The sequence below is a fragment of the Streptopelia decaocto genome (genome assembly GCF_964273445.1).
Source record: "Streptopelia decaocto genome assembly, chromosome: 9".
Taxonomy (NCBI): domain Eukaryota; kingdom Metazoa; phylum Chordata; class Aves; order Columbiformes; family Columbidae; genus Streptopelia; species Streptopelia decaocto.
In genome coordinates, this window is record NC_138664.1 from 18,401,982 (window position 1) to 18,428,282 (window position 26,301).

The window sequence follows — 26,301 nt, forward strand, 5'->3', positions numbered from 1 at the left end:
AAATTATTTTTGAGTTCATATGTGGAATATAAGTGATTTCCTAGCTCCCTGCAGGGTAAAGAATTGCTCCTTTCCTACCAGCGACAGTAGATAACTATAGTTTGCTCAGGAAACAAAGCTAGGAGTTAAATGACCTGCTCTTTTGCTCTGCTTTGCTGTGAAAAAGTGGCATTATTGCCTGAGCAAAGACTGCAGGATCCCTATTTACCTGTTTTTACTAATGCAGGGATCCCTGGATTCTGCAGAAGGAATTCCCTCCATCCAATGCTGTTGCCTTTGTGTAGCTTTCTGTGTTTTTACTTCACTAACAGATTAATCATGATGTTTTCGGTCTCCCACAGGTCTAGCAGGTTTTACAGACAATTTTGCTTATTTGATGGAGTATGTCTAGTGTATTTTAAAAGATAACAGCCCTGACAAAAAAATCATGAAACAGTGTTACTTATGTATGTTAGGAATTATTTTTTTGCCAAGTTTTGGTGTTTTGTCTTTAGATATAGGTGCTTGCAGAAACCTTGGAAAATGTGCCCATCTTTTGATAGGGTACATGTTTTAGTGTTTGTTCACATAAAAATCTTAACTGTCTGGGCTTTTTTGGTTTCAGGGTTTTTCTTGGTCTTATGTTTTGTGAGAACACTACAGACCAGTACATTTCCTACTTCTTTTCAGTTCCTTTATTGAGGCAGGGGGATTGTGTTTTAAAAAGTTGATGTAATGGTTGTTTTTTAGGAAGTCCTGATGATGCTTGATAACTACGTAAGGGACTTCAAAGCATTGATTGACTGGATACAGCTGCAGGAGAAGCTAGAAAAAGCTGATGCTCAAAGCAGGTAATTCGATTTATTTATTTTTTTTAATCTACAGCCAACACTGTCTCATCGTAAATTTCATTTTGTGGCAGAGATTTAGCAAATAGAACCAATTTTAATATCTGCTGTGGAGCGTCAGGAAAGAAATTTTCTTTTGGGACACAATTGGTGTGAGGACATAGAGGGGATTTTATCCTCTGTGGTAGTGTTATGAGTGAAATGGTAAAGTGTTTGGAAGTATTGTGTCAGAGAGGTAAAACTGATTATGTCACTGCAGTTTGTGCCTAGTGTTGAGTTTGTGCTTTGGTGCCTAAGTTTTAGCTTTGAGAGGTAAATGAGAAGTCAGGTTTCGCTGCTGTAATTTGTGCTTGTAGAAGATGGGAGACCTGTAGTATGTATGGAAGGATACACTCTGGTTCTTCTCTTTTCCTTTGTTTGTGCTTTCAATCACTCATCTACCTAGGCAGAGAAAAAAGTAGACCCAATGTGACAAACTCATTGTATTATTTGATTGTAGGTTGTTAATCCTGCTACTAGTACTGCCACCAGTTAAAAAATAGCGTATGTAAGTGCTTTTCTGAATCTCTCTTCACCAGCACCAGGTGCTCTAAGTTTGATTTTGTTGTTGATTGTCAGTGTAATTTTCAGGTAATCAGGTAGCTTCAAGGGCAAGAATTAAAAACGAAAAAGAAAATAGCATCAGCTTCAGTGAGATGCATAATGAAACTGCTGCCCTGGCTTCCACCTCAAACTATGACTGTTTGGAGGAGAACATTTGATGTTAGTGTCAGTTAACATACATCAGCCTGTTCATCTTTGCATCTTTGCAAGTACACATTTATCAGTAAATATTATTGCTGCCAAGGTTTGTTGTGTCAGTAATATAAAAGGAGGAGTAGATGGTGACATATTTGGTTAGTTGTAAAGTTTTTTTTTGTGTACTGGAGATATTTGATACCTATATTAACCAAAACAGCATTTAAACTGTGTTCAGTGCTCTCTTACACAGGATAGGAAAACTGAGGGTACTTTAAATGGTTGTGACCTTTGATGTGTATTGTTATTGTCACTGGAACTAGGGATATTTCCAGTCCTACCCCAATCCTTTCCTTTTAACTGGTTGGTTTGATGTTCGGTCCCACACTGATGTTTAAAATAAACATTGTGGTCTTGAGAGTACACATTGGTTTTGATATGGGTCCGGCTAATCTGGTTTTGTAGTTGGTGAGATGTATGATTAAATTCAGCAGTGAAATTAAATTAATTAATATTTTACAGCTTTTGTCGGTGCTGTTTTTACTTTAAGGTGATAGAGAAATAATTATTATTGCATTTTGTTTTTAACTTTTTCTTTCCTGAATTTGCAGACCTACTTCATTAGCTTGGGAAGTAAAGAAAATGTCTCCTGGACGCCATGTGATTACAAGTCCATCAACAGATAGAATTAGTGTGACATCAAATGCTCGAAGAAGTTTAAATTTTGGGTATGGAACCAGATGTTGAGTTTATTAAAGCTAAAATAAGGATTCATTTGAAGCAGAGTTTGTGAATATACTATTTTTCAGTAGTGATCAATGTGTTGTTTTGCTGTTCATTAAGTTATATATGCAGTTATGTGCATTCATGAAAGAAAAGCATATGGTCTGTAAAAGAAAATCCTACCAAGGACTTAATTTTTTACTTTCTTCATTATGTATTTAGTGAATGGTCATTGACATGAAGAGAAAGTACAATTAATGTATTTCATGTTATCTGCTTAATACTCTCTTCCTACTACAAAACAAAGGTCAAAATGTCTGTAATTGCCATTTTAAAATTGCCAGTGTATGCAATGTGAGTGGGCAGCTGAGTGTGCAAAAGGAAATACAGGTCAAAAAGAGTGAATGCTAAGTGAGATGACTATGGTTCTGATGAACAGCAAAACTGCTGCTAGTTTAAATAGAGAGCATATTATATACCACAGTAAAGCATCTTTTACTTGTTGAAATGAAAATCGCTGTTTGAAAGCAGTTTGGCAAAAATATGTTTAAACACCGGTTTGGAGCAGCACTGGCTGGTGCTGTTTCAGTTCTGGAGAGCATGTGTGTGTGTCCAGTTTTCTCAGGACATGTTTTTTTGGTTCATTCATGTTTGTTGGGGTTGAGAGCATATACTACTCTGTTTTATAAGTGGTTACGGTGTCCTCAGTAGAGATCTAATGGCCGAATGGAGCCATCGGAGACGGGGGATGAGGCTTGGCCTCCTGGTTTCGTCACATGGAATGGCACTACATCCCCATAGGATCAAAAAACCAAACAGACCAACTAGCCACGTTTTTATAATTTATGGAATTATTCCTGATAGGTTTTTTTTGAGTGCCTTGATAGAAATAGGAAATAACAACAAATTGGCATCTTACTGGGCTTAGAGTAAGTGAACAGTCTAGTTATAGGGTTTTTTCCTGCACATTTGTTGGAAACTTGCAAGATCTCCATTTCTTTATCCTTGATTTTCTTCAGCTAATGAGGCAGCTGGATTTGTTGGGCTGTTTTAATAATTGTTGCAAAGCTTGTAGCACTGTTTTCTGTCTTCTTCTGACTCTTCTGTGACTGTGAATATATAATAGACTATCAAGGTAGTTACCTAATAGAAAAAAAAAAAAAAACCACAAAACCAGCCCACCTGCTGATTAATTGCTGCATCCTTGTTTCTGTGGTTAGATTGACTTTTTTCATTATTTGGATTTATAGGGATTTTTGCTGATGAGAAGTCTTGCTGAGGTTTTAATGTTCAATAACTACAAATTTAACTTTTTAAAACTCATTGAATGCCAAGATTAAGAAGAGAGTGTCTTGATAACGTTTCCTCGTGAGCTATTCTGTCATTTGATTAGACACTAAAAGAGTTGTGCCTTTCCTTTAGGAACCCCGCAGTGACGATTTCTGCAACACGCCTGGCTCCTTCTGGTGTCAGTTGGGCTGATAAGGTGAAAGCCAATCATGGAACAAAAGCTTCCAGTCCTGAGCTCGCAACAGCACAAACCTGTCTGCCCCCTCCAGCACAGAAGTCATCACGGAAAAATGGCAAGTCTCTTTAAGTGGCTTAAGTTATTTTCACAGTCTGTGTGGTCTAAAGTTGGTTGAGAGTGTGATTTGGAAATTTGTGGTATATTATGGAACAATGATACCTGGTCCAAATGTCTTGCAGTTTAACATAAGTGAGTTCAGTAGCACGTGGATTCTTGTGCTTAGGAAAAAACAATCAAACCCATACTCTAAAAGTGGTTGTTTGAATGGGAGTTGATTGGTGCTCCTTATGTGAGGGAATATCTTGCCATATGTAGTTGCAGTGAGCTGATTAGAGAACAGCAGTTGGCTGAGTTTCCAACACTGTAACTGAAGGTGTAATTCCACTTTTAATTTTCGCCAGTAGTTGAAGCTGTTCATAATGAAACTATTTTCTGATGATTATTGCTCATATTAAAGTGACAGACTCCAAGCTGTTATTAAAATACCTTTATTAGGGGTTCACGTGATCTGCACTTCCATATGGATAACATAGCTTTAAGAGGCTAAAATGAAAACAAAGACCTTACGCTGGTTTTAAGCGTTTAAAGTGCTGTAGAATCAGTGTTGTGCCGTGTTGGCTGTTACCTCCAGCTGATGAGCTCCAAAAAGAGTGAAACCATTTAGGTCCTCTAATACTGGCCTATAAGTGTTCAGTAATTTTCAAAATCAAATGTACTACGTAATTCAGACTTGAAAACATTTCATTTTAAGAAATAAGTCATTCATTCTAGAGGCTTTGTTTATTCTTTAGAATCTATTATCTCTGGCATTCAGCATTGGAGAATTTCAATGATTTTCTCATGCCTGAATTGTAATGTGTTTAACAAATCAAATTCTCTTTAGGAGCATGTTGTGCTTTGTGTGGAGGCTAGAATCACTTTGGTAAAATCAAATTAACCTCACCGGTTGGAGCACAAGAGGATCTGTGAAGCTAATGCAAAGGGAGTCACAAAGGCTCTTCACGTGCATTATTGAAGCAGATCTGAGGCTTGTGTATCATCTGCTCTGCCTGCCCCCCAGCTAATGCACTCCCAGCTGTTAGGGGAGGGCGATTCCTCCTGCCACCCCCCAATGCTCTCTTGCTCCTTAAAAGCCCAGCTGGGGCTTACAGTAAAAAGATTTCCTTAAAACCCTTTTTCTCCGGAGATTTCCAACAGCATTATCATTAGGTCTCACCATGGTTCTGTGAAGTGGACGGGTGCTATGATACTGTATCTGTTTCATGGTTGATGGAATTTCCAAATTTAATTAAATACGTCCTTAGGGATTGCATTATTTTTCCAGATGTTTCTTTAGTATTTTTTTTCTGGATGCATAATTAAATGAGGTTAAATCATCTTATCTCATTTCCCTCATTAAACTTCCTGTTACCTTGAATATTTTAATGAATTTTTTTAAAAGATAATTGTTTTCTTTCACGCTTGTATGTTTTCTACACTACGCAATGTAGCCTAGTCTTATTCTCTGACTGGTTTGTGGCAAGAGCAAAGAGAGGTTTAGTGGCAGCAGTACAGAGAGCCAGTCGCCTCGCATACAGTTGATTCCCAGGTACTCTTGGTGAGAAGTGAGGTAGATAATACAAGTTGAGCGTGTGTATTAAGACTGGAAGTAGGTGCTTTCAGTTAGAATAATTGTTTATTATTTGTCCATAACTTAGGAGAAAGGGAAGTAATCATGTAAACTTCTCAGAAATATCAGATGTTGTCCTCTGTTGCCGCACTTGAAATCTAGTTTTATTAATAATTGTTATTATCTTTCCTGTATTAATTGCTCATGTCTGTAGCTGTGAATACATATTAATTGTAATGTAGCTAAGACGTCAGACTTTGCAGGACATACAGTCCTCTAATGGTTTGGTCTCAGCTATACTGCCAGCTGATCTGTGGCAGCATGTAGAACTTCTGCAGATTGAGAACAAATCACAGGCAGCAAAGGACAGTTTACTCCTGACTGGGTTGTCAAATTCTTAAGCACAATTTCTGTTGAAAATTTTACATTCATTCTCCTTTTTTTACTTTTTTTTTTTCTCTCATATTTTTACGTGACCATTAAAAGTAGTCTGACAATTAACATCTCTCATTAAAATCTTGCCTATTAACTCACCATCTCTTGTTATGGTTGGTAAGTTTACAACTTCTTGCACCACTGCATTTTCTTTCTTTTTTTTTTGTTTTGTTTTGTTTTGTTTTGTTTTCTCTTGTTCTGGTTTTCTTGTCTTCTGCCCTGTAACTGTGTTTCGACTGAGTTAATGTTTCTAGATTTGCTTCCAGATTCTCAAGTAGTCATAGTTTTCCAAAGGGCTTCTCAAATCGAGGAATACTACTTTAGATTTTAAACAAAATTGGGGCTGAAGGAAAAATAGGCTTTGGTGGGATATTACTTACAAGTAAATTTTTAAGAAGGGACACACATCTCTTGAGGTAGAACTCCTAAGAGTTTTGCAAATACTTGCCTAGATTTGTTTTATTGGTGTTGCCAGTGAGGCTGCTTGGCCAGTTCTTCCAGACGGAGTAACTTGGAAAGAGTCAGGCCCTGGTGGCTCTGAGGGCTTCAAGATGACAGATGGCTTGTCACTGCCATGTAATACAAGAGCAAGCAGGGACAGGGAGGTTCAAATGACACTAGAGAATGATCAAGGTAGTCAAATGAATTATTCATTAAGAAAACTCGGGGAGTAATCAAACCCAGGATGTGATAGCATGTGGTAGCATGTGGAGGTGGCTGCTGGGCTGTGTGAAAAGAGTTCCAGACGTAGGGGAAAAAAGTGAGGAAGGGTGATGCTCTGCTGAGTATTAACTTGGCTTTAGGTTAGGAACTATGTGATCTAACGTCAGTAAATGTATTAGCTTTGCATACTTGTTGTTAAAAATGTGCCCGGAAATTATTAAATACTAAAGTGATAAGTGAATTAAAATGAAAAAGTAACTTCTTGTATAGAGCTAGTTGTCAGCATAAAACTGTTAAACTGATTCCAAATATTTCAGCAATCTGCATGTTAGCATTAAAAATGTTTTGTATTTTATAGAATTCACTAAACAGCATTCTTTCAAACACAAGTATTTCTGTGCTGTTAAATTAATTGCGTGAATCTTGAGTAATAATTATGAATCTGATAGTTAACAAATACAAATTAAAAACTAAACATGTATGGCTTTTGCTAAAAGATTAATTCTTACTGTAGTAAGGGAGGTTATTGCTTTGCTATGCTCTGAATAATTTTAGTCTGATTCTATCATTTTAGAGTACTAAGAAATATGCGATGAAACATGGAATCAGCTAGGCAAGGCAGGCAAGGATATATATATTTTTTTGGTAGAACTAACTTCAGTAGATATTAGTAAAGTTGTTAGTAAAATATATTAGAAGATATTAGTACAATTATTATTAAGATATATATATAAGATTAATATATCTCCTTATCTAGATGCTAGGAAAATGGTCTTTAGGTAGTAGATACTACTAAAGGGTATCTCCTGATCTTTTTTAATGTAGAAAAGATGCCTTGTGTAAGAGCCGACTTCAAGTTTTGGAACAAGTAGAAGTGAAATCTTGCAACAATCTTGTTTTGCAAATGACAAGCGACAGGAATCGCAATCCAAAAGTCTGCTGTAGTAAAGCAATGGAGATTTTTTGTTTGATTTCAGCAGTCTTCTGAACAGTCTCTTGGTTGTCTGTATATTACTTGCCAGGGAAATTTCTTGGCCAAATTTTATCATAAGCTATATACAGCAAAATCTTTGTGGTCCTACCAATTAGAAGAGTTGGCGGGGTAGGAGCAGCTGTGGGATCCAAGGGGCCTCGGCAGCCCTTGTTGTCCCTTGCAGTGCAGGACATTACCCTGCACAGCCTGTGTGCCTGGAGCTTTCTGCAGTACATCTGTTTCTGTTTCTTGCAGAATTAAAACCTCATTCCCTGGAGTATTGTTGGAGATAAGAGTGTCTCTGAGAGGGTAATAACAGGTTTCGATCACTTGGTCCTGTAGGTAATAATATTTTTTTTCATGTAAAGATGAAGAAATGAAAACAAAGCCAAAGTCGCTTAGAGGGGTCAAATGGAAAGTCTGTGGTAAAAAGTCTGTATCTTTTTGACTGCCGTTCCCCCCTCTAATCAGTGGTGCACACTGAAGCGTGTGCAAGTGCACGCAGGGGGAACGAACATAGAAAGGCTTTTTGCGGAGGTGTGCTGTCTCGTTACTGTCAGTAATCTGAAGAGATCGGCTGTAGTCATTCACACAAAGTTTTGGAATTTTGTTTACTTTAAAGCATGCAGTGAATTTTCTAGAGTAGAACAGTTTCAACAGTAAAATATCAAATTAAATTACCTTTTTGCATCTGTCATATTATCATTATTGTTAAGGTTTGTGAACAATTATATGTTACGTTAAAAACAGCTATTGCATGAGCTGCTCAACTAAGACAGATGTCAGTACAGTCCTGTTACCTTCACTGCTAACTCAGGATTTACACCAGCCGTTGGTCTAGGCTGCCATGATTTGTCCTGAGGTGTTAAAAGAACCCCATAGTTAAATGAGCACTTAATGATTGCAAAATGCTGCATGCCACGGGTAGCAAAATATGAAAGTGCCATTAGTAGTTCTGGTTTAGGCTCATTTCCAGTTTCCTGATTGCTGCTGATGTTGAACATCAGTTCAAGACCACCTAAAGGTAGTTTAGTCTGGTTGGTACCACTGTCTTATCTTTTACCTAAAATAATGTGCATTTTTATTCACAGTCCTATGGCTGTGCCACTGCAGTGCTTTGTAGTAGAGCACTTCTAGTCAAAGTGTGGGTACCGGGATTCCTGTCCTTGTTTTAGAGTTGCCCTGGGGAAAAACCTAAAAAGACTCAAGGATTTTTTGACCAAGCAAATTTATGTTGAGAGGTCCTTTTTATGTAGTGTAAATTGCTTTAAAATAAACATATATGTTTTGAAAGGAAGAATAAATACTTTGTTCTCTCCTCTCCCTACGGGTGAGTTGACCTGCGTATAGATGTTACTGGCAGTCCATAATGGTGGGTCACTTCTTGTAACGTGACTATTGTGTGGTCCTGCTGAAAGTGGGTGGTATTTTTAAAGTGCATCACACTTTCATATTTTTTAAATCACTTTATATTTTGCTTTTAAAAATCAGATCTCTAGAAATGCAGGTTTTAAGCCAGTCTTTAAGTTGATATGGTGCAATTTATCATAATATGCAAATCATTCCGTTTACTCACCACCCTTGAGTGTTTCGAATTACCTTTTTTGACAACCCAGTATGCTCATATTCATTCCTATTCATATTTATGTTAATTTTTCATGTTGGAGCTCTGATCTTTATGCCTGCGCTACAAGACCATCTTTGTTAGTAAAAGCTTTAGAAATACCCAGGGAATGAATTCTGTTATACAAGTTCTATCCTAGATTTTTCCCTCTGTAAAGCTGGCAGTTTAGTGGGTTTTTTTGGTTCTTTACTCCTCCAGGTAGAAATAATCTCTGACATCCTTCTCTTGCTTTTATTTGAATGATCCTAAAAATAGCTTATGCCAAAGGTATATTGGAAAACATTGCACATAGTTCTTGAGTTTTTTGCAAGAACTTTTGTTCAGCAAATAGACATGTGAACTTAGCTTTCACACTTGCGAGCTGTACCATCAGGTCTCAGAATAATTAGTCATTTCAGAATGTAGGGGAGATTATGTGCTGGTATTACTTTCTGGCCACAAATACGTTAAACATGGAGAAAGGGCTTCACCGTGATATTCTAGAAATCTGATCACACTTACCACCTGATACATTAGGCAGACCAGTGTAAATTTGAAGGCTTTTCAGGTATGTACCAAGATTAGATATCAGAAATGTTGATCAGCAAGTTGTATTTAACAGCTATTTAGTCATCAAAGTAAATTGAAGAAAACTACTCTTCTATTTTCTCCTACAATTTGCCATCGCACTCTTGCAATATTTTGCTATTTCCTGGAATCCAGGAAAAGAAATTTTCCGAAAGCTGGCACTGATTAGTGTATTTTTATTATCAGAATGAAACAAATGGAAAAAAGGAAAGAAAACGTTTCTATGAGAATAGTAAGCCACATTCAGGACAGTGCTTTCCACACTAAGACGTGCAATTACATCTGTACTGGCAGAGATTTTCCCTTCGACAAAAGGCCTCTGGTGTTACTGTTGCTACAAAGAAGAGTAAGAGTGTGGGTGCTTTGTTGAGCTTTACCATCTTGCGAAGCAGCAACACAGGAGTGAAAAGCTAAATTATCTGTTGCCATTTTTCACATTATTTTGTGTATGAGTAGCTTCTTGAAGTGACAGAACTGATCCCATGCATAGAGATGTTCAGTGTTTGTAAAAACAATAGCCTTGCTTTTGTTAAAGAGTATTTAATTGATGTTTTTTGTAATACTGATTTTTGAAGACAACGTTTTTATCACACGACCTTTGTAATGCCGTAATAAAATAGTTGTTTATAAGACTTCTATTCATAAGTCTCCCTTTCTTAGAACGGCGTGGTTTATTTTTTATGTAGACCGAAAGGATGCAGAGGGCTGGGAAACAGTTCAGCGTGGAAGGCCTGTTCGATCTCGATCCACAGCTCTGGCAACAAAAACTCCTGTAGCTGCAGAATCACTGAAGTCCAAAGGTGACAATGACAAAGAAAACGTAATTTCACCACCACTGGAGAATAAGCATGGCAGTTCTCTCCCTGACAGCGGTGCATCCAAAAGCACGGAGCCTGTACAGAAAGAACCTTTCCATCAGTCTGAGGGTCCTCTTACTGAAAGAACTCAGGTCAGTACCATTTTGAACTGCTTTCTAACCTTAAATCTTGCAACTTTAGAGCATTTTCTAAAGGTAGCGTTGTCTAAGGCTTTTGTTCACTAGCCAGTTCGGAAAGGGATTTAAAAATAATGATTACTTAGTTACATTTATGGAAACACATTAAGATGTTAACACAAATAGGCAAGTTAAAAATAATGAGATGAACCATATATTTTACAGTGTGTTGGACAGGTTTCTGATGTTTTCCACATACTCAGCATTAGGCACACTTCATACATAGAAAATTTCAGGTAGAAAGATCCAACTTTTGCAAAGTTATGAGCAACTGAAAATACCTGTACGTGGGGTTATTTGCATCACTTATTGTAAGGTTGCCAGGTATTTTGTTAAAATCCTTTTGATGCTAGTGACTTTAAAAATCAGTATCTTACATGTCATTGATTTTGCAAATGTCTCTTATCAGTTCCCAGCGCCCGTCACAGAGGACAGTGGGAGCACTGGCACACCGGTGCCGGAAGATTCTTTACAGACAGTTTCTGAGATGCCTCCAGTTCTCACAAATACCGACTGCACTTCAAAACCACTGCAGATTAATGAAGCTTCCTCCCTGCTCACTGACAGTATAGACCAGCAGCAAACAGAAAAAGCAAAAACTGAAACTGAAATGGATCCCTCAGACATTTCAAATGTGAGTGCTGCCAGATTGGTAAGAAATCTTATCAGATTTCTGAGTAAATAATAAATATAAGCCTTAATTTTCTCATTCTGTGTTGCACAGTGTTTATTGTTAGCCTGTTGTAGAAATGTCTGTATGGTATTTAAAAAAACAAGAAAAAAATGTATTGCACAGATACTGTTAAGGGTAGGATGTAATTAAAGTGTCTGAACTTGAACGAGAAAGACAGAAATGCATTATTGCAAAGGAAGAACTGTGTTCTCATTGCTTTTACAAATACGTTTGCCATAATATTTCCTTCCACTACTGATTGTTTTAAGTCACTGTCCTTACGTCCTCACTCCACTTTTGCTAATTATTCAAACTGGAAACACATGAGATATCAAAATTCTGATAGAAACAGATGTAGACTTCTGCCTTTTAAGAGCAGCTGAACTGCTCTCTTGGGTCTTCCTATACAACTAGCAATTTGCATGAATGCCATTCGAAAGCAATGAATGTGAAATCGTTATTCTGTTTTTATGTGGCTTCCCAAAAAGAATGTCTTGTCTTGTAGGTAGAATTCTGCAGGTTTCGAGGTGTGTCTGCTTTACTGGGGTTCTCTGAGTGGAGAATTGCAGTAATGCTACAGAAAATTGAGGTTATACTTTCAGGTTTTGGAGTTTTTTTTATTATTTTGTTTGTTTGTTTTTTCTGAAGCTGGGTTAAATTTCTGATTTATGGAAGTTTTCTTATAGAACACTTTAACATATTTTACAAACTGCACTCCTACTTAGGTAATTTCCAAGTCAAGTATCCCTTTGGTTTTTGAGCTGATTTCTAGCATCTCATCCAGTAACAGTGTTTCAGATTCTCAGTTATTAACAGTTCAGCATTCTGACAGTTTGGTGGATCTATCTCTCTTGTGAGCATTTTTCTTCTCCTGATTTTTGATACTTTGAACACCAATTAGTGTATTGTGGCACATTGCTTGGTAGCTGGAATGGAAATGAACTGGTTAATACTGGATGTTAGAGAAGGAGAAGGTAGTCAGCATATTCCAGTTTCCCTTCTTGCCTGACTATCTTGTCATTCTTGTTGAAAAACAAGTATAACCTGAGATTCCATTGTAATAACTATGGTAAAGTTTCCAGATACAGTTCATCTGTAGGTCCATTTTCATCTTTAAATAATACTTTGGAGTACGATTCCTTTTCTGGAGATAACAGCAGGACACACTATTAATGTTATGGAGTATGCATTGCTTTGTCCCTAAGACTAGGTATTTAAAAGAATAAATAGAGAAGAGCTGTCTTTGTTCATGTAATACGTTTTGGAATGATATGAATGAAAATTAATTTCTTAAGTGTTTCATGGAGCTATTGAATGAGTTAATAGTTGCTAACAGTCTTAGTGGGGTGTATATTTCAGTTACCTTCACAAAATTTAGCCATAAGGAACTACAAGTAATTAGAAGTTGAACAAAATGCTATATAATTCGTATTAACTATATGGAAACCACTTTTTTGTGCCTGCTTCTGATCTGAGTTTTTTTCTGGTTTCTTGTTTCCCACAGTCCATGGCAGAAGTCCTTGCTAAGAAAGAAGAGTTAGCAGATCGCCTGGAAAAGGCAAATGAAGAAGCCATTGCTAGTGCTATTGCAGAAGAAGAGCAATTAACTAGGGAGATTGAAGCAGAGGAAAACAATGACATTAATATCGAGACTGACAATGACAGTGATTTCTCTGTGAGTGCTTGATTTCTTTTAAAGTGCCCAACTTCTTTGTCAGCAGAGTATTAATACAGAATTTGTTAGTGTTTGTTTTTGCAACTGTTTTTATATGCAAATGAAGTAGATAATGTAATAATTATACCATACTATCTAAGATATATTTAGTTTTGCTAAACTCAGCAGCACAGTGCTGCTGAGTGGTACAAAGTCATCTGATATTGCAGTCATTGTCCTGCTGCCTACTATGTGCAAAACTGGGAGTACTGGGGCTTGTTATTGTCATCGCTATTGCACAGAAACTACTCCAGGTGAAGCAGAAGTCTCCCTTTCTGCTATCAGAAACAGCATCTGTCTTTGAGAGGGCTGATTCAGTTTGGAAGCATTGCTGAATATCGCTGAGTTTGCACTGTTTAATCTGTGTATACGCCTGCACATTAAGGTTTATGTTTTTACTGTCTGGATCGTATCAAATTTCAGGCTAGTATGGGCAACGGAAGCGTATCTTTCTGTGGTATGTCTATGGACTGGAATGATGTCCTGGCAGATTATGAAGGTAAATTTTCATATATTATTGTCCTTATGTTGAAATGACAGCAAAATTTAGAAAAATGCCCCATTATCAAAGTCTTCATTGTCTTTATGTACAGCTCGTGAATCATGGCGCCAGAGTAATTCTTGGGGAGACAGAGTAGAAGAAGAGCCTGCACGTCCCCCTGGACATGGGATACACATGCACGAGAAACTGTCGTCACCATCACGCAAAAGGTTTTAGAGTTGTTACCTGTCTTGATTAGCCAGTGAAAACGCAACCAAACTCATGGCAGCATAAAACTTCATAAATTAAAGTCTGTGGGTGGATATATTATTTTCATATTGAACTAGACTACATTGTCCAGTCCATAAAGATTTGAAGACTAGAACAGTATTTACATTTAGGGGAAATAATTGCCCTCCAGCGGCCTGTTTGTTTTCTCTTACCAAAAATGATATAGAAATGTTTGCAACGCTGTCAGTTAACTTTGTCTCACTTGCTTTCGCTCTGCTTTTTTTTTTTTTTTTTAATTAAAAGAACAATAGCAGAATCCAAAAAGAAACATGAAGAGAAACAAATGAAAGCTCAACAGCTGAGAGAAAAGTTACGTGAAGAAAAGACACTGAAGCTTCAAAAATTAATAGAGAGGGTAAGCTTTCTGTAACATAAAGGAACTGGTCTGTTGCCCTTCAGAAAAGCTTATTTTTCCACATAGTCTAGAAAATTTTCCTTTGAGTCTGAGTTCACAAAGTTTGCACAGATGGCACGTGCATCACACATGTTAAAGAAAGCATTATTTCAAATAATAAACTTCTGCAGGAGCATTGCTGACATACTGTACTGACTCAGGTTCAGGTAAGGCATGATAAAAGTAGAAACATGTTGCATGTATCCAACATAAATGCTAAAACTCATCAAATTAAAGCAGTTAGCAAATCAGTGTACTTAAACTTAATGCAGGTTTTCTGTACGGCATCAAAATGTTTTATTACTGTAAATATGGCTTCAAACATTAGAAAATTCTGAGGAAAATTTAGACCCTGTTTTCAGTTACTGTGTTAATTATGGATTTACTCATTATTTACAGGAAAAAGATGTACGGAAATGGAAAGAGGAATTATTAGATCAAAGACGCAGAATGATGGAGGAAAAATTACTCCATGCAGAATTTAAACGTGAAGTGCAGCTACAAGCAATTGTGAAAAAAGCACAAGAGGAAGAAGCTAAGGTAAGTTATTTTGTTTTGAAGGGCAGCTGTTTGATAGTCACACTTGTATATGTTTTTACCTCAGAGTGCTCATGAGTAGGTTGTGAAGCATGGTACAAGTTAGATATGAATACTTGTGAACCATGAAGTGGATAAACACCGATCTCGAAAATGAACAGTTTTTCTCTAATATGAATTTAAAATTAATTAGTTGTTATTAGACTTCATGGTGGGTTGGACCAGAAGATGGGTTGAAGTAAAGACCTGGTGTTGCCTTGCTGCTTGTGTTCCTCACAGAGAGTACAGCAGCGTTTTCAGTGATAACTGCTCCTCCTGGAAGGAGCAGAAGATCTGATTCCAGCATGTAGAATGAGAAGTGGGGAAAGCTCATTGCTCATCTCCTTTGTTAAACATCCATTCTAGATCCAGCATTCTGTGTCCTTAAACAATGATTCTGTTGCTGTATTTTGTACCACTAATATCATTAAACTGTTGGAAATACATAGAAACCTCCGGTTCGCACATGGCAATTATTCTAATATAAGTATTTTGCTTAGCGCTCTTCTGACTTAAATACGTAATTTCTTAAGACAAGCACTAGATTAATGCTTTTTGGTTTACCTTACTCATATTACTTTGATAAACATTGTCGTGGTTTAAGGCCAGCTGGCAACATAGCACCACCCAGCTGCTCACTCAGTGTGCAAGGCTGCTGAGCAGTAACTAAACCAGCCCGGGGTTATCCACATGGGTTCCAGCACAAATCCAAAGCACAGCCCCATACTGGCTACTATAAAGAAAATTATCTCAATCCCAACAAAAGCCAGCACAAAATAAATGAAATATTTTAAAATTGCTTTGCCAAGTAAAGATGATATGCATCTCCTTAAAACTAAAATGTTGCATTATATAGTGAACACATGTCCCAGCTCTGATTGCAGCTGTTCATCCATAGTATTTAAGATAAGCACAACAAAACTGATGGAGCTTTTTAACTTACTTGCTGTTTCTGTCTCTTGGATTAAAATGATTTCTAGATTATCTGATTCAGTCTAACGTACCTTCATTATTATTTCATGACACCAATGTGACTTCTGTAATCATATTAACTAAATGAGAGCAGATGTTTGAAGTATTGTGTGTGTTTAAATGTGTGAGATCTGGTGCCTCTTGAGGTTCTTGTGTTCTAGAAATAAATGTTAATTGGGCCAGAAGGCTTTAGAGAAGTAGCTGATGAGTAGCATAGCTGAAGACCGTGGTAACTGTTGCTGCCCAGTTGGTTATCTAAATTCCCAGTGCTTACTTGTTTACTGAACTGTGAAATCCATTCTGTAGATGGATTCTAGTCCGTAAAAAAAGCAACAGCTTTACTGCCCTTTACATTATTTTTTGTTGTCTGTCCATGTCTTTTCTCTTTACTAATTTCTTTTGTGGATTCAGCCAGAGCATCAACTTTTAGTACAGCAGAAGAATTTCTATTTCAGTCATAAGTTTGAGTGTGGTTGGTAGCTGATAATTTTTTCTTATTTTCCTCAATAACTTTGGTTCTAAAATGTTTATTTTATTAAATCAAAGTTAAGTTAAATAAGGGTTTGATTTTTCTCATTGTCAAGGTTTAAGGCAAGGTGGCAATAAACTGTGGCAGATGCTCCCTGTTATCTGCTTTACCTCCTGCCACCCCTTTCCTTTAGACCGGAAAGATGATAAGAAAGATAAGGGGAAAGGAAGAGAGACTTAGACTTCAAGTTGGAGAGTTTTAAAGGGTTTTACTAATGCTACTAACAAATAGAGAATATATACAAAATATGCAAAACCAATCTCAAGTGCTCAATCTGGAGCTGGCGTCACTCAGCAGCAGAGCTGGGGCTGCGGGGCTGGCGGCTCCAGCAGCTGCAGCTCAGGCTCCCGGAAGTCACGGGCGGGACTGCACAGCAAACCGGAACCTGGGTGCGGGATGCAGGGCCTGAGGCCTGTGGATCACAGGCAGACAGGCAGGGTCCTCTCTGGATGCCGGCCATGGTCGAAGAGAGAGTGACCCTCCTGACCACCCTCTTATATAAGGGGCATGACGATTATGGGATGGAATACTTCTGTTGGTCAGTTCTAGTCACCTGTTCCATCCACCCCTCCTCAAACAAGCCCCTCTCACAACAGAACGTGGGAAAACTCAGTCTTTCTTAGCTACCATAGTAATAAATCTAAACACGAGATTCTTCAGCATTCCGTTGGTCTCTTATCAGCACCCAGTTCAGCATCCTAGGAGAAATATGCAGGCTAAAACTCAGAACAGTACAGCCACCTAGAAGAACTGAGCTGAAAGAAAAATCACTAAAAGAGAACCGGTCTTGTTTTTAGCAAAACCAGGACAGAAATAGACTATACTGATAAGCGATATTAAGACAATGAACTTGTTTATTTTATTTCTTATTCATAGTATGTATGGTTTTACTTTTGTATTCAGCAAGCATCTGTATATTTAAAGTTAGATCAAAAGACCAGTTGAATTCTAGTAGTGTTTGAGTATTTTACTGATCTGTCGAGCTGGGTCTTAGCATTCCATATTTTGTGAATGAGAGAATAGACTATTGAAGTCTTGTTGCTGAAGACTGGGAAGATTTTCCTGGTAATTTACCCGAAGTTTCTTGTTTTACTCTACAATTCAACTTATCTTTTTTATATTCCATGAGCTGTCCTGTAAAACCAGATAAAACAAACGCAAACAAACAAAAAACCAACAACAAAAACCAAGCAACCAAACAGAACAAACCAAAACAACCCCCCCAAACAAATAAACAAAGAAAAAACAAACACAGAAAGCCACAAACAAACAAAAAACACAGGAAAAAAAAAACCACCAAAGCTTATTCTCAGCATGGTATTTATCCCACCTGTTCTGGAGAAATGTCCCACTAGTTTAATTAACAAATGGATGGAATTCACTAAGACTGAAACTCCTTTCAACTTCTCAGAGCTTTTCTTACACTTTCTGCTTATTTGCAGGTAAATGAAATTGCATTTATAAACACCTTAGAAGCTCAGAACAAACGTCATGATGTGTTGAATAAACTAAAAGAATATGAACAACGCTTAAATGAATTACAAGAAGAGCGTCAACGAAGACAAGAGGAAAAACAAGCACGTGATGAAGCAGTTCAGGTGATATATCTGTAATTGCAGGGGGACAATGAAATATATAATGGATTTTCATTTTGGCTCTGCACTCTGTTGCGTTCTATCTTACCTCCTTTGTTCAACTTTAGAAAATTACACTCTGTTTCTCCTTAATGATGTTTCAGCAGTAAGAGGGAGAAAAGTAAGTCTTTAAGTCTCTCTAGCAGATGTATTCTAGATGCTGGGTGGGTGATTCCTGCCTGTCTTAGGCTTTTTTAGAAAGTATTTGTTACTTGATTATATGAAAATCGTTATATTTTGGTGACACAACTTTGAGAGAGGAAACAGAAACATGTTCCTTTTCATATGCCTACTGTCATAATTATCATACGTTTTACAGGATCAGTGAAATCCGCCGTGCAAATGTGTCTGTGTTTCTGTCATCTTGGTGTGGGTTGTTAAGCAGATGTTAAAATACAGTTTTCCTTAATACCTTTTTGTTTTTTCCTGAAACAAAAGTTAGAATTTACTTTTCTATAACTAGGAGCGCAAAAGAGCCCTAGAAGCAGAACGGCAAGCCCGAGTCGAGGAGCTGCTGATGAAGAGGAAAGAACAAGAAGCGCGGATTGAACAACAGAGGCAAGAGAAAGAGAAAGCACGTGAAGATGCAGCACGGGAGAGGGCCAGGTAATTTGCAGGAATTGCGTTGGTTCCCTGCTCTTCACCGTTATCCTTTCCAGAAAACTGCAGCTTCTTTATAGCAAAAGTACTTTCTTAGGTCTTCAGGTTTAGTATTTTAGAAAGTAACAGTAAAAATATTCTTGATGATCGGTTTGAAAGAAGAAATCAGGTGAGTAATCATAAATTCTGTAATAGATTTTTGAATTCCTTAGATACATGCACAATATAGTATGCAAGGCTGTATTTTATTATATTAATCTTAGTTTTATTGCTAACAAGACCTTTTAATAATTTGCCTTTTTCATATTTTAGCTTGGTTTTCAAAGGAAGCAAGATTAATGTCCTCGTGTTCCCCATTTCCTCCACTCTCCAGTAACTTTTGGACTTACTGGCATCAATTTGAATTCACCTTTTTGTAGACACCAGAGATTACATTTGTGAAGCGGAAAGCTGAGAAATCAGGCTTCATTAATTCTGCTGCCTACAAGCCACTTGTTTTATGTTTTTGCCCATAATCAAAAGTCCATAAAGGAGTTTTTAGATGACCTCTTCTCTTTCTTTCTGTTAAGCCAAACATGAGGTGCAGAGAGAAGGAATGTTGAGTGGCATTGTGGTGTGTGAGAAAGGTTTACTTTCAAGTCTGATTCACGAAAACTGCTCTCTGCTTGTTGTTTAGTTTGCCAAATTCTATTTGTATTCACCTCCTATTATTCCTTCTTTCTCTACAGTTCCACTCCCACATGCATTCCATAAAACCTAAATAGAAGGTACATTTTTCTATGACAAGAAGTGTTTGCTAATGGTTCTTTAAACATGTTTATTGTCAGAGCTTGTTGTCTTTGAAGTTGTCATGAACACTTTTTTTCTCAAAATAAAATATTCAGAAACATATTGATCACCTTCTTTCATCTTCTGAAATAATGAATAATTCTAGTGTGACATCATAAAGAGGTTCAGCTTTCAATGAGATATTGAAACCTAATGAATTTTGGATAGGATCTGTGCCCTTGCCCAGGACTTCATGGACCTTTCTTCAATATTTTGAGCCAAAGTCACAATGAGATGGAGTGAGCTGGGAGGGATCCTTTAATATCTTATTCACAGACACTTGAGGAGGATTCGGGCTAACAGAGAGTGTTTTTGTTAGATAGACACTGCATGTGTAAGGCTTCTACATCTTTCTGATATTTGAGTTTACCCTCGTAGTAAGCAGATGTGAGATGATTGTCCCGTTGGCATCTTTGCCTTCTGAGGTCTTCTACAGTGAGAATTTGTCTGAAGGTTCGGAGCATGTAATTCTTTGCTCTGTTTAATCAGTTTTAAATCTGCCACTGTATTGCACACCATTTCTTTCATTATGACATGTGAAGAACAGCAGTTTCCATTTGCCTTCTGTTAATACTGTGTTTCAGCAAATTTCCTCTATATTTGCTGCTGTAGCACTCAGTGTTCAAATGCCCTGTATTTGATACTGAAGCATTGTGCTTGCATTTGTTTTTCTTTGCCAGATGCTGATTATACAAGAGAGTTGGGTTTTTCCTAACTTTGGAAAAGTAGGAAAGAATGTATGTGTGGTACCCTACAATCTGGTGATTCTATTCTTTCAGAATGGACTCATAGTCATTGCATCTCCTTAAAAACAGTTCTGAGGTTTCTCTGACATTACAATTAGAGGAGGATTCAGAGTGTCCTGTTTTACATGTTAAGGGAGAGATGACCTTGATGGGAAGCTGGCTGTACTGTCCCTTCCATCTTAGACTTCGGCATGTTTTGGTGGAATCTCAGAGTATCATTTGGTGTGGTGGTGTTTGGTGGGGTTTTTTTCCCTTTTTTCTTCCTTTTTTTTTTTCCTCCCTGTTGCTAGGATTTGACTCTTATCCTGAAGATTTAATACTTGCTGGAATGAGCAATTTTTGGAATATCTGCTTAGTTTCTTCAGTATAAGCTTTACCATGTGCATCTGGTGGTGATTAAGGCATCTATATGAAAGGAATAGTATACTTAAAACTGACTTTAAAAGCCCCTCTGCCCTCATGGTACATAAACTTGATTCCAGTAAGGTTTTAGATGTAGTTTCAGAGTATTTTATATTCCAGAGAGTTGAAATCCATAATATGGAAAATTTTGTTCTTGTCAATAGAAATCATAAAACTGTATAATGTAAACTAATCATGTAAAAAGCATGCTTTTCAGGAGGGCTTGGACAGGAATAAAGTTGATGCTCTATAAATTGAAACCTTAGAATTTTGTTTCAAATATTATTAATCCAAAGTAGGCAATGATACTAATTTGTCATAGTTTGTGGGATTAAATAAATATTTTAAAATGCATACGGAAAGAAATAGCTAAAATAAGCTTTAGGTTTGGGTCGTGTTAGTTGTGATTTGTTTCAGCTCATGGTGTGAGTCAGGAGCTCTTTCAAACAAAAAGAAAGGCTGTCGTTCAGTCTGTCTTTATGTACCCCAGGGGAGACAGCACATAAACTACCTAATGCTTCTCATCCATCATCTGTTGCTCGGCCCCCTCCACGCCCATGGTGACTGGAAGAGTTCACTTATACTTTCTGAAAGAACAATTGTGTGTAGTGTTTATCGTTAGACTTGCTTTCTCCCCTTCTTCTTTCCTATCTGCTGTTATATTTTCTGTGGCTTTTTGTTTTAAAAGATTACTTATCTGAGCTGTCTACTTTTGCTGAAATGACTTTGTTTTTTTTCTATGAGTTTTCTGTTAAAAAAAACCCCAAACAAACTGAAATCCACACAAAACAAAAATCACCACAGTTTGGATAATAACTCTTTGTTATTCTTTCTAGTTTTGTCACACGAACAACTTTAATTTTAGAATGCCTTTTAAAAAGATGGCTAGTGGCTTTGAATGACTTGTTCATTGCTCAGTGTTGCTCAAAGCTTTTCTTACTTCTTTGGTCATTCAGAGCTCTGTCTCAAAATTTAAGCATCTGTATTCTCTGTTAACTAAGTTGGGGTTTTTTGTGCTTCTTTTTTTATCTGGGGTGCTTGTTCTTCATTTCAAACATAGATCAGTATTATACATGCTTTACCTTATTACAAGTTTTCCCTTTATTTATTATCTTTTGATTAGAGATCGAGAAGAGAGGTTGGCAGCTCTTACTGCAGCTCAACAAGAAGCCATGGAAGAACTACAGAAGAAGATTCAACTGAAGGTATGAAAGGATACTTTAGTTGAAAAACACATCAACAATAGAGAATTTCTGCAAAATTATTTTCTCTGTGTTTTCTTTGGTAAAGATGTTACAGTGCACTGTACAGTATCCTGAGTTACACAACTTTACAAGGGATTTTTGTTTAGACTTCTGCATTAAGGCGATGACCTTGCTGTATAACATACAGTGTGCAGTGTATGAACAGAACAGAACTCTATGCAATTCATTCGTTTCAAAGCTTTGAACATGATAACAAGTAAACTTGTACTTTCCAAGAGAAGTTGAAATATTTTTTTTAAATTAAATCATGTGGAAAATCAATATGTAAAAACTCTCACACAGTTCATCAGTCAGCCACACAAGTTGGTCTCTAAAGTTATTGAAATTGGTGCCGTCAAGTGTGACGTGCTATTTCTCTTTGTTTCATGAAGGACTCTGAATATTTCATAAAATAGGCATAAAGATTGAGCCCCCTGTAGTGCAGCTCTTCACCTGAACTGACCGTCCAGTGGAGAGCCAAGGTATCAGAATTTTGAATAAACGTCCACTATTTTTCAAGAGATGTAAAGACTTGTAAAATGATATTATGTATTTTTAAGGTTCTGTGGTGGAACGGTAAATTAAAGTTTCAATTAATGATAAGTTACGCAAATTTTAATTCGAGGACAATTTATATATATGTACAAATTTAGGAGATTAGGGTCTCATGTGGCAGGAGCAGGATAGCAAGCAGAAATGCAACCCTGGATTTCAGCAGGGCAGACTTTGGCCTTTTCAGGCAATTGCTAGGGGAAATGCCATGGGCAAGGCTGCTTGAAGTAAAGGGGCCCAAGATAGTTGGTTAGTGTTCAGGGACTGTTTCTACCGGGCACAAGATCAGAGCATCCCGACACGTAGGAAGTCAAGGAAGGGAGCCAGGAGACCTGCGTGGTTAAACAGGGAACTGCTGGGTATGCTCAAGTGGAAGAGGAGAGTTTCTAGATCATGGAAGGAGGGGCTGGCCACTTGGGGAGAAGATAAGGCTGTTGTCAGAGGGTGCAGGGAGGCAACTAGGAAAGCTGAGGCCTCCTTAGAATTAAACCTGGCGAGACGGGTCAAGAACAACAGGAAGAGCTTTTTCCAATACATGGCAGATAAAACTAACACCAGAGGCAATGCAGGCCCAGTGATGAACGAGGTGGGTGCCCTGGTGACAGAAGATACAGAGAAGCAGAGTTACTGAACACCTTCTTTGTCTCTGTCTACTCTGCTGGAGCTGTCCTGAGGAGCCCCGTACCGCTGAGGCCTCAGAGGAAGGCAGAACAATGGAGGAATTTGCCTCGGTTGATGAGGACTGGGTTAGGGAGCAGTCAGCATGGCTTCACCAAGGGGAAGTTGTGCTTGACCAACCTCATTGACTTTTATGAGGACGTAACAAGATGGAAGGATGACGGCAGAGCGGTGGACGTGGTCTACCTTGACTTGAGTAAGGCATTTGTTACAGTCTCCCACAGCATCCTCACAGCTAAACTGAGGGAGTGCGGTCTGGATGATCGGGTAGTGAGGTGGACTGGGAACTGGCTGAAGGGAAGAAGCCAGAGAGTCGTGGTCAATGGGGCAGCGTCCAGTTGAGGCCTGGATCTAGTGCAGTGCCTCAGGGGTCAGTACTGGGGCCCGTAGTATTCAATATATTCATCAATGATTTGGACGAGGCAATAGAGTGTACTATCAGCAGGTTTGTTGATGACACCAAGCTGGGAGGAGTGGCTGACATGCCAGAAGGCTGTGCTGCCATCCAGAGACCTGGACAGGCTGGAGAGTGGGGCAGGGAAATACGTAATGAAATATAATAAGGGCAAGTGTAGAGTCCTGCATCTGGGTAGGAACAACCCCAGGTTCCAGTATAAGTTGGGGAATGACCTATTAGAGAGCAGCGCAGGGGAAAGGGACCTGGGGGTCCTGGTGGACAGCAGGATGCCCATGAGCCAGCACTGTGCCCTTGTGGCCAGGAAGACCAATGGTACCTGGGGTGTATTAGAAGGGGGGTGGTCGATAGGTCGAGAGAGGTTCTCCTGCCCCTCTACTCTGCCGTGGGGAGACTACATCTGAAATATTGTGTCCAGTTCTGGACCCCTCAGCTCAAGGTAGCTGCTGGAGAGAGTCCAGCGTAGGGCAACAAAGATGCTGATGGGAGTGGAGCATCTCCCGTGTGAGGAAAGGCTGAGGGAGCTGGGGCTCTTTAGCTTGGAGGAGACTGAGGGGTGGCCTCATTAATGTCTACAGATAGATAAAGGGTGAGTGTCAGGAGGATGGAGCCAGGCTCTTCTCGGTGACGACCAATGATAGGACAAGGGGTAATGGGTTCAAACTGGAACATAAAAGGTTCCACTTAAATTTGAGAAGAAACTTCTTCTCAGTGAAGGTGACAGATACTGGACCAGGCTGCCCAGGGAGGTTGTGGAGTCTCCTTCTGTGCAGACATTCAAACCCGCCTGGACACCTTCCTGTGTAACCTCATCTGGGTGTTCCTGCTCCGGCAGGGGGATTGGACTGGATGAGCTTTTGAGGTCCCTTCCAATCCCTGGCATTCTGTGATTCTGTGAAGTATCCAGCAAACTGCGCCTGCTGCTGCAGATAAATAATATATAATTTATTTTACTTAAATTTGTACTTTGATTTCATATCTGTCAGTGAAAACAGAAAGTTACGTATTTGTAGAATTGAAAGTGGAACTTGTATTCTGTACTAGTGTGTTTCATTAAGAAGAAAACAAGAACTGAGATGTTAAAGTAACAAAAAGATTTACAGAAAGATTTGCAACAGATTATTAATTGATATTCACCTATATTGATTTTTAAATCATAGCGTAATGGTAAAATGTCTATGATGTGTGGTGACTTTTAATGCCTTTCAAAAATAAGAAATAGGTTCAATTTAATGAAGTTCATCCTAACTGGACAATATTTGGTAATTTCCAATATTTCTTTGCACAGTTTATTTCCTTTTGCTGTAGTTCACTGCACTTTTTCTTTGTTGCTTTGATTATTTTCCATTCAGCATGATGAAAGTATTAGAAGGCACATGGAACAAATTGAACAAAGAAAAGAGAAGGCAGCTGAACTGAGTAGTGGAAGACATGCTAATACTGATTATGCACCCAAACTTACGCCATATGAACGAAAAAAGCAGTGCTCATTATGCAATGTCATGGTAAGTTGGATGGAGGGAATATTGTCGGAATTGCAAGGCCAACCTATGCCTTGAAGCTACAGATTATGGTGAGAGTTCTGCACATCTACTGTGTCCCTGCTCTGCTCTTGTAAAGTGCACCTTGTGTTGGATTCTCCGTTCTGTAAATCAGGTGGTTTAGGAACAATTTGAGAGAAGTTGAGAGTTGTAGGTAGAGCAGAGTGTGGACAGTACTCAGTTGTTGGCTGGCTCAAGGATTTGGAAGCAGCAAATGAAGAAGTTAAAAGCTAGTTTTAAAGCCAAGGGAAGAATGAGGTTCTGTACATGGCAGGTGGCTGAGCTGTGAACACCTTGTTGTAAGATCCTGTGGATATCTGAATTTAATACGAGTCCAGGGGATGATTGGACAAGTTTAATTGGATTGAAAGTCCCTGAAGGTTACTAGGTACAGAAAAACCACATCAAGCTCCAAGCCTCTTGAACTGAGTTTGATTGGAAGCTTAAAAGTGTTGAAGGAGAGAATCAGTGTTCGCTTTGTCTCTTCCTTTGGGATCTTATTTTTCGGTCACTGTTGGAAGCCAAGTGCTTTGCTAGACAGACCTCTGATCTCTTCCTGTGTCTGCTGTTCCCCATGTCCCAGGAATGGTGGAGAAGAAAGAGCTGTACAGTCACTGAGTTGATAACTGGTTTTACTCATTTGCAAAGACTATGCATTATTGAATAAAGCCTGATATCCTGCTTAGCATTATTTCTCTTTAATGGCTGAATTAAAAGAGATTTCATGGGATCACTTCAGACAGTGCTGAAACAGAAACTTAAGTTCAGCAGACTAGAGTCTTGTATACTTGCTGATCGTGCATTAGAAGTTCAATATATGAAGTTAGATTTAAGGCAAAAGGAGATGAGAAGTCAAGAACTTTTAAAAATCTTATTATGCTGCGGGCTAGCTTGAAATTCTGAACATACTTCTGACAAAGTGGCATATATTGTATTACATTTAAAATACCGTTATTTATAGATTATGGAATTATCAAGGAAAAAAATTGCTATGAAGTCCTTGTCATTACAGATTTCGTCAGAAGTATACCTTTTTAGCCACATTAAAGGGAAAAAACACCAACAGGCTGTGAGAGAAAACAGTAGTATACAAGGACGAGAGCTTTCCGATGAAGAAGTGGTAAGTTTTGTAATATTTTTTCCTATGTTACTTCTAGTTTGAAATGCCATCCAGCTGAGGAGCCTAAGAAGGTCATGAAAATTCTTATAAAGGAAACCAACAAGAGTATTTGTGTTAGCGTGGGAATAATAGTGCCTTTTTGAATACAGACTACCAATAAAAAGGAAGGAAAGAAACTGTATAAAATGGCACTAATTGCTTTTCTGTTAGTCAAAAGGCTTTTTTTCATC

The 26,301-nt window shown here is 38.2% G+C and overlaps 1 protein-coding gene across 4 annotated transcripts in view; it reads left to right on the forward strand.

Annotated features, from left to right (window-relative positions):
• SCAPER (S-phase cyclin A associated protein in the ER) overlaps nucleotides 1-26,301 on the forward strand; it is a 146,936-nt gene that overhangs the window by 26,546 nt on the left and 94,089 nt on the right. For all 4 annotated transcript variants that reach the window (XM_082060839.1, XM_082060838.1, XM_082060840.1 and 1 more), the window contains 15 exons: nucleotides 730-830; nucleotides 2,177-2,293; nucleotides 3,711-3,871; nucleotides 10,374-10,636; nucleotides 11,091-11,315; nucleotides 12,859-13,029; nucleotides 13,492-13,567; nucleotides 13,662-13,779; nucleotides 14,084-14,195; nucleotides 14,634-14,774; nucleotides 17,754-17,909; nucleotides 18,409-18,551; nucleotides 21,645-21,726; nucleotides 24,763-24,915; nucleotides 25,964-26,071. In XM_082060839.1, the coding sequence (XP_081916965.1) occupies nucleotides 730-830; nucleotides 2,177-2,293; nucleotides 3,711-3,871; nucleotides 10,374-10,636; nucleotides 11,091-11,315; nucleotides 12,859-13,029; nucleotides 13,492-13,567; nucleotides 13,662-13,779; nucleotides 14,084-14,195; nucleotides 14,634-14,774; nucleotides 17,754-17,909; nucleotides 18,409-18,551; nucleotides 21,645-21,726; nucleotides 24,763-24,915; nucleotides 25,964-26,071 (2,127 nt within the window). The remainder of the gene's footprint in view (nucleotides 1-729; nucleotides 831-2,176; nucleotides 2,294-3,710; nucleotides 3,872-10,373; nucleotides 10,637-11,090; nucleotides 11,316-12,858; nucleotides 13,030-13,491; nucleotides 13,568-13,661; nucleotides 13,780-14,083; nucleotides 14,196-14,633; nucleotides 14,775-17,753; nucleotides 17,910-18,408; nucleotides 18,552-21,644; nucleotides 21,727-24,762; nucleotides 24,916-25,963; nucleotides 26,072-26,301) is intronic.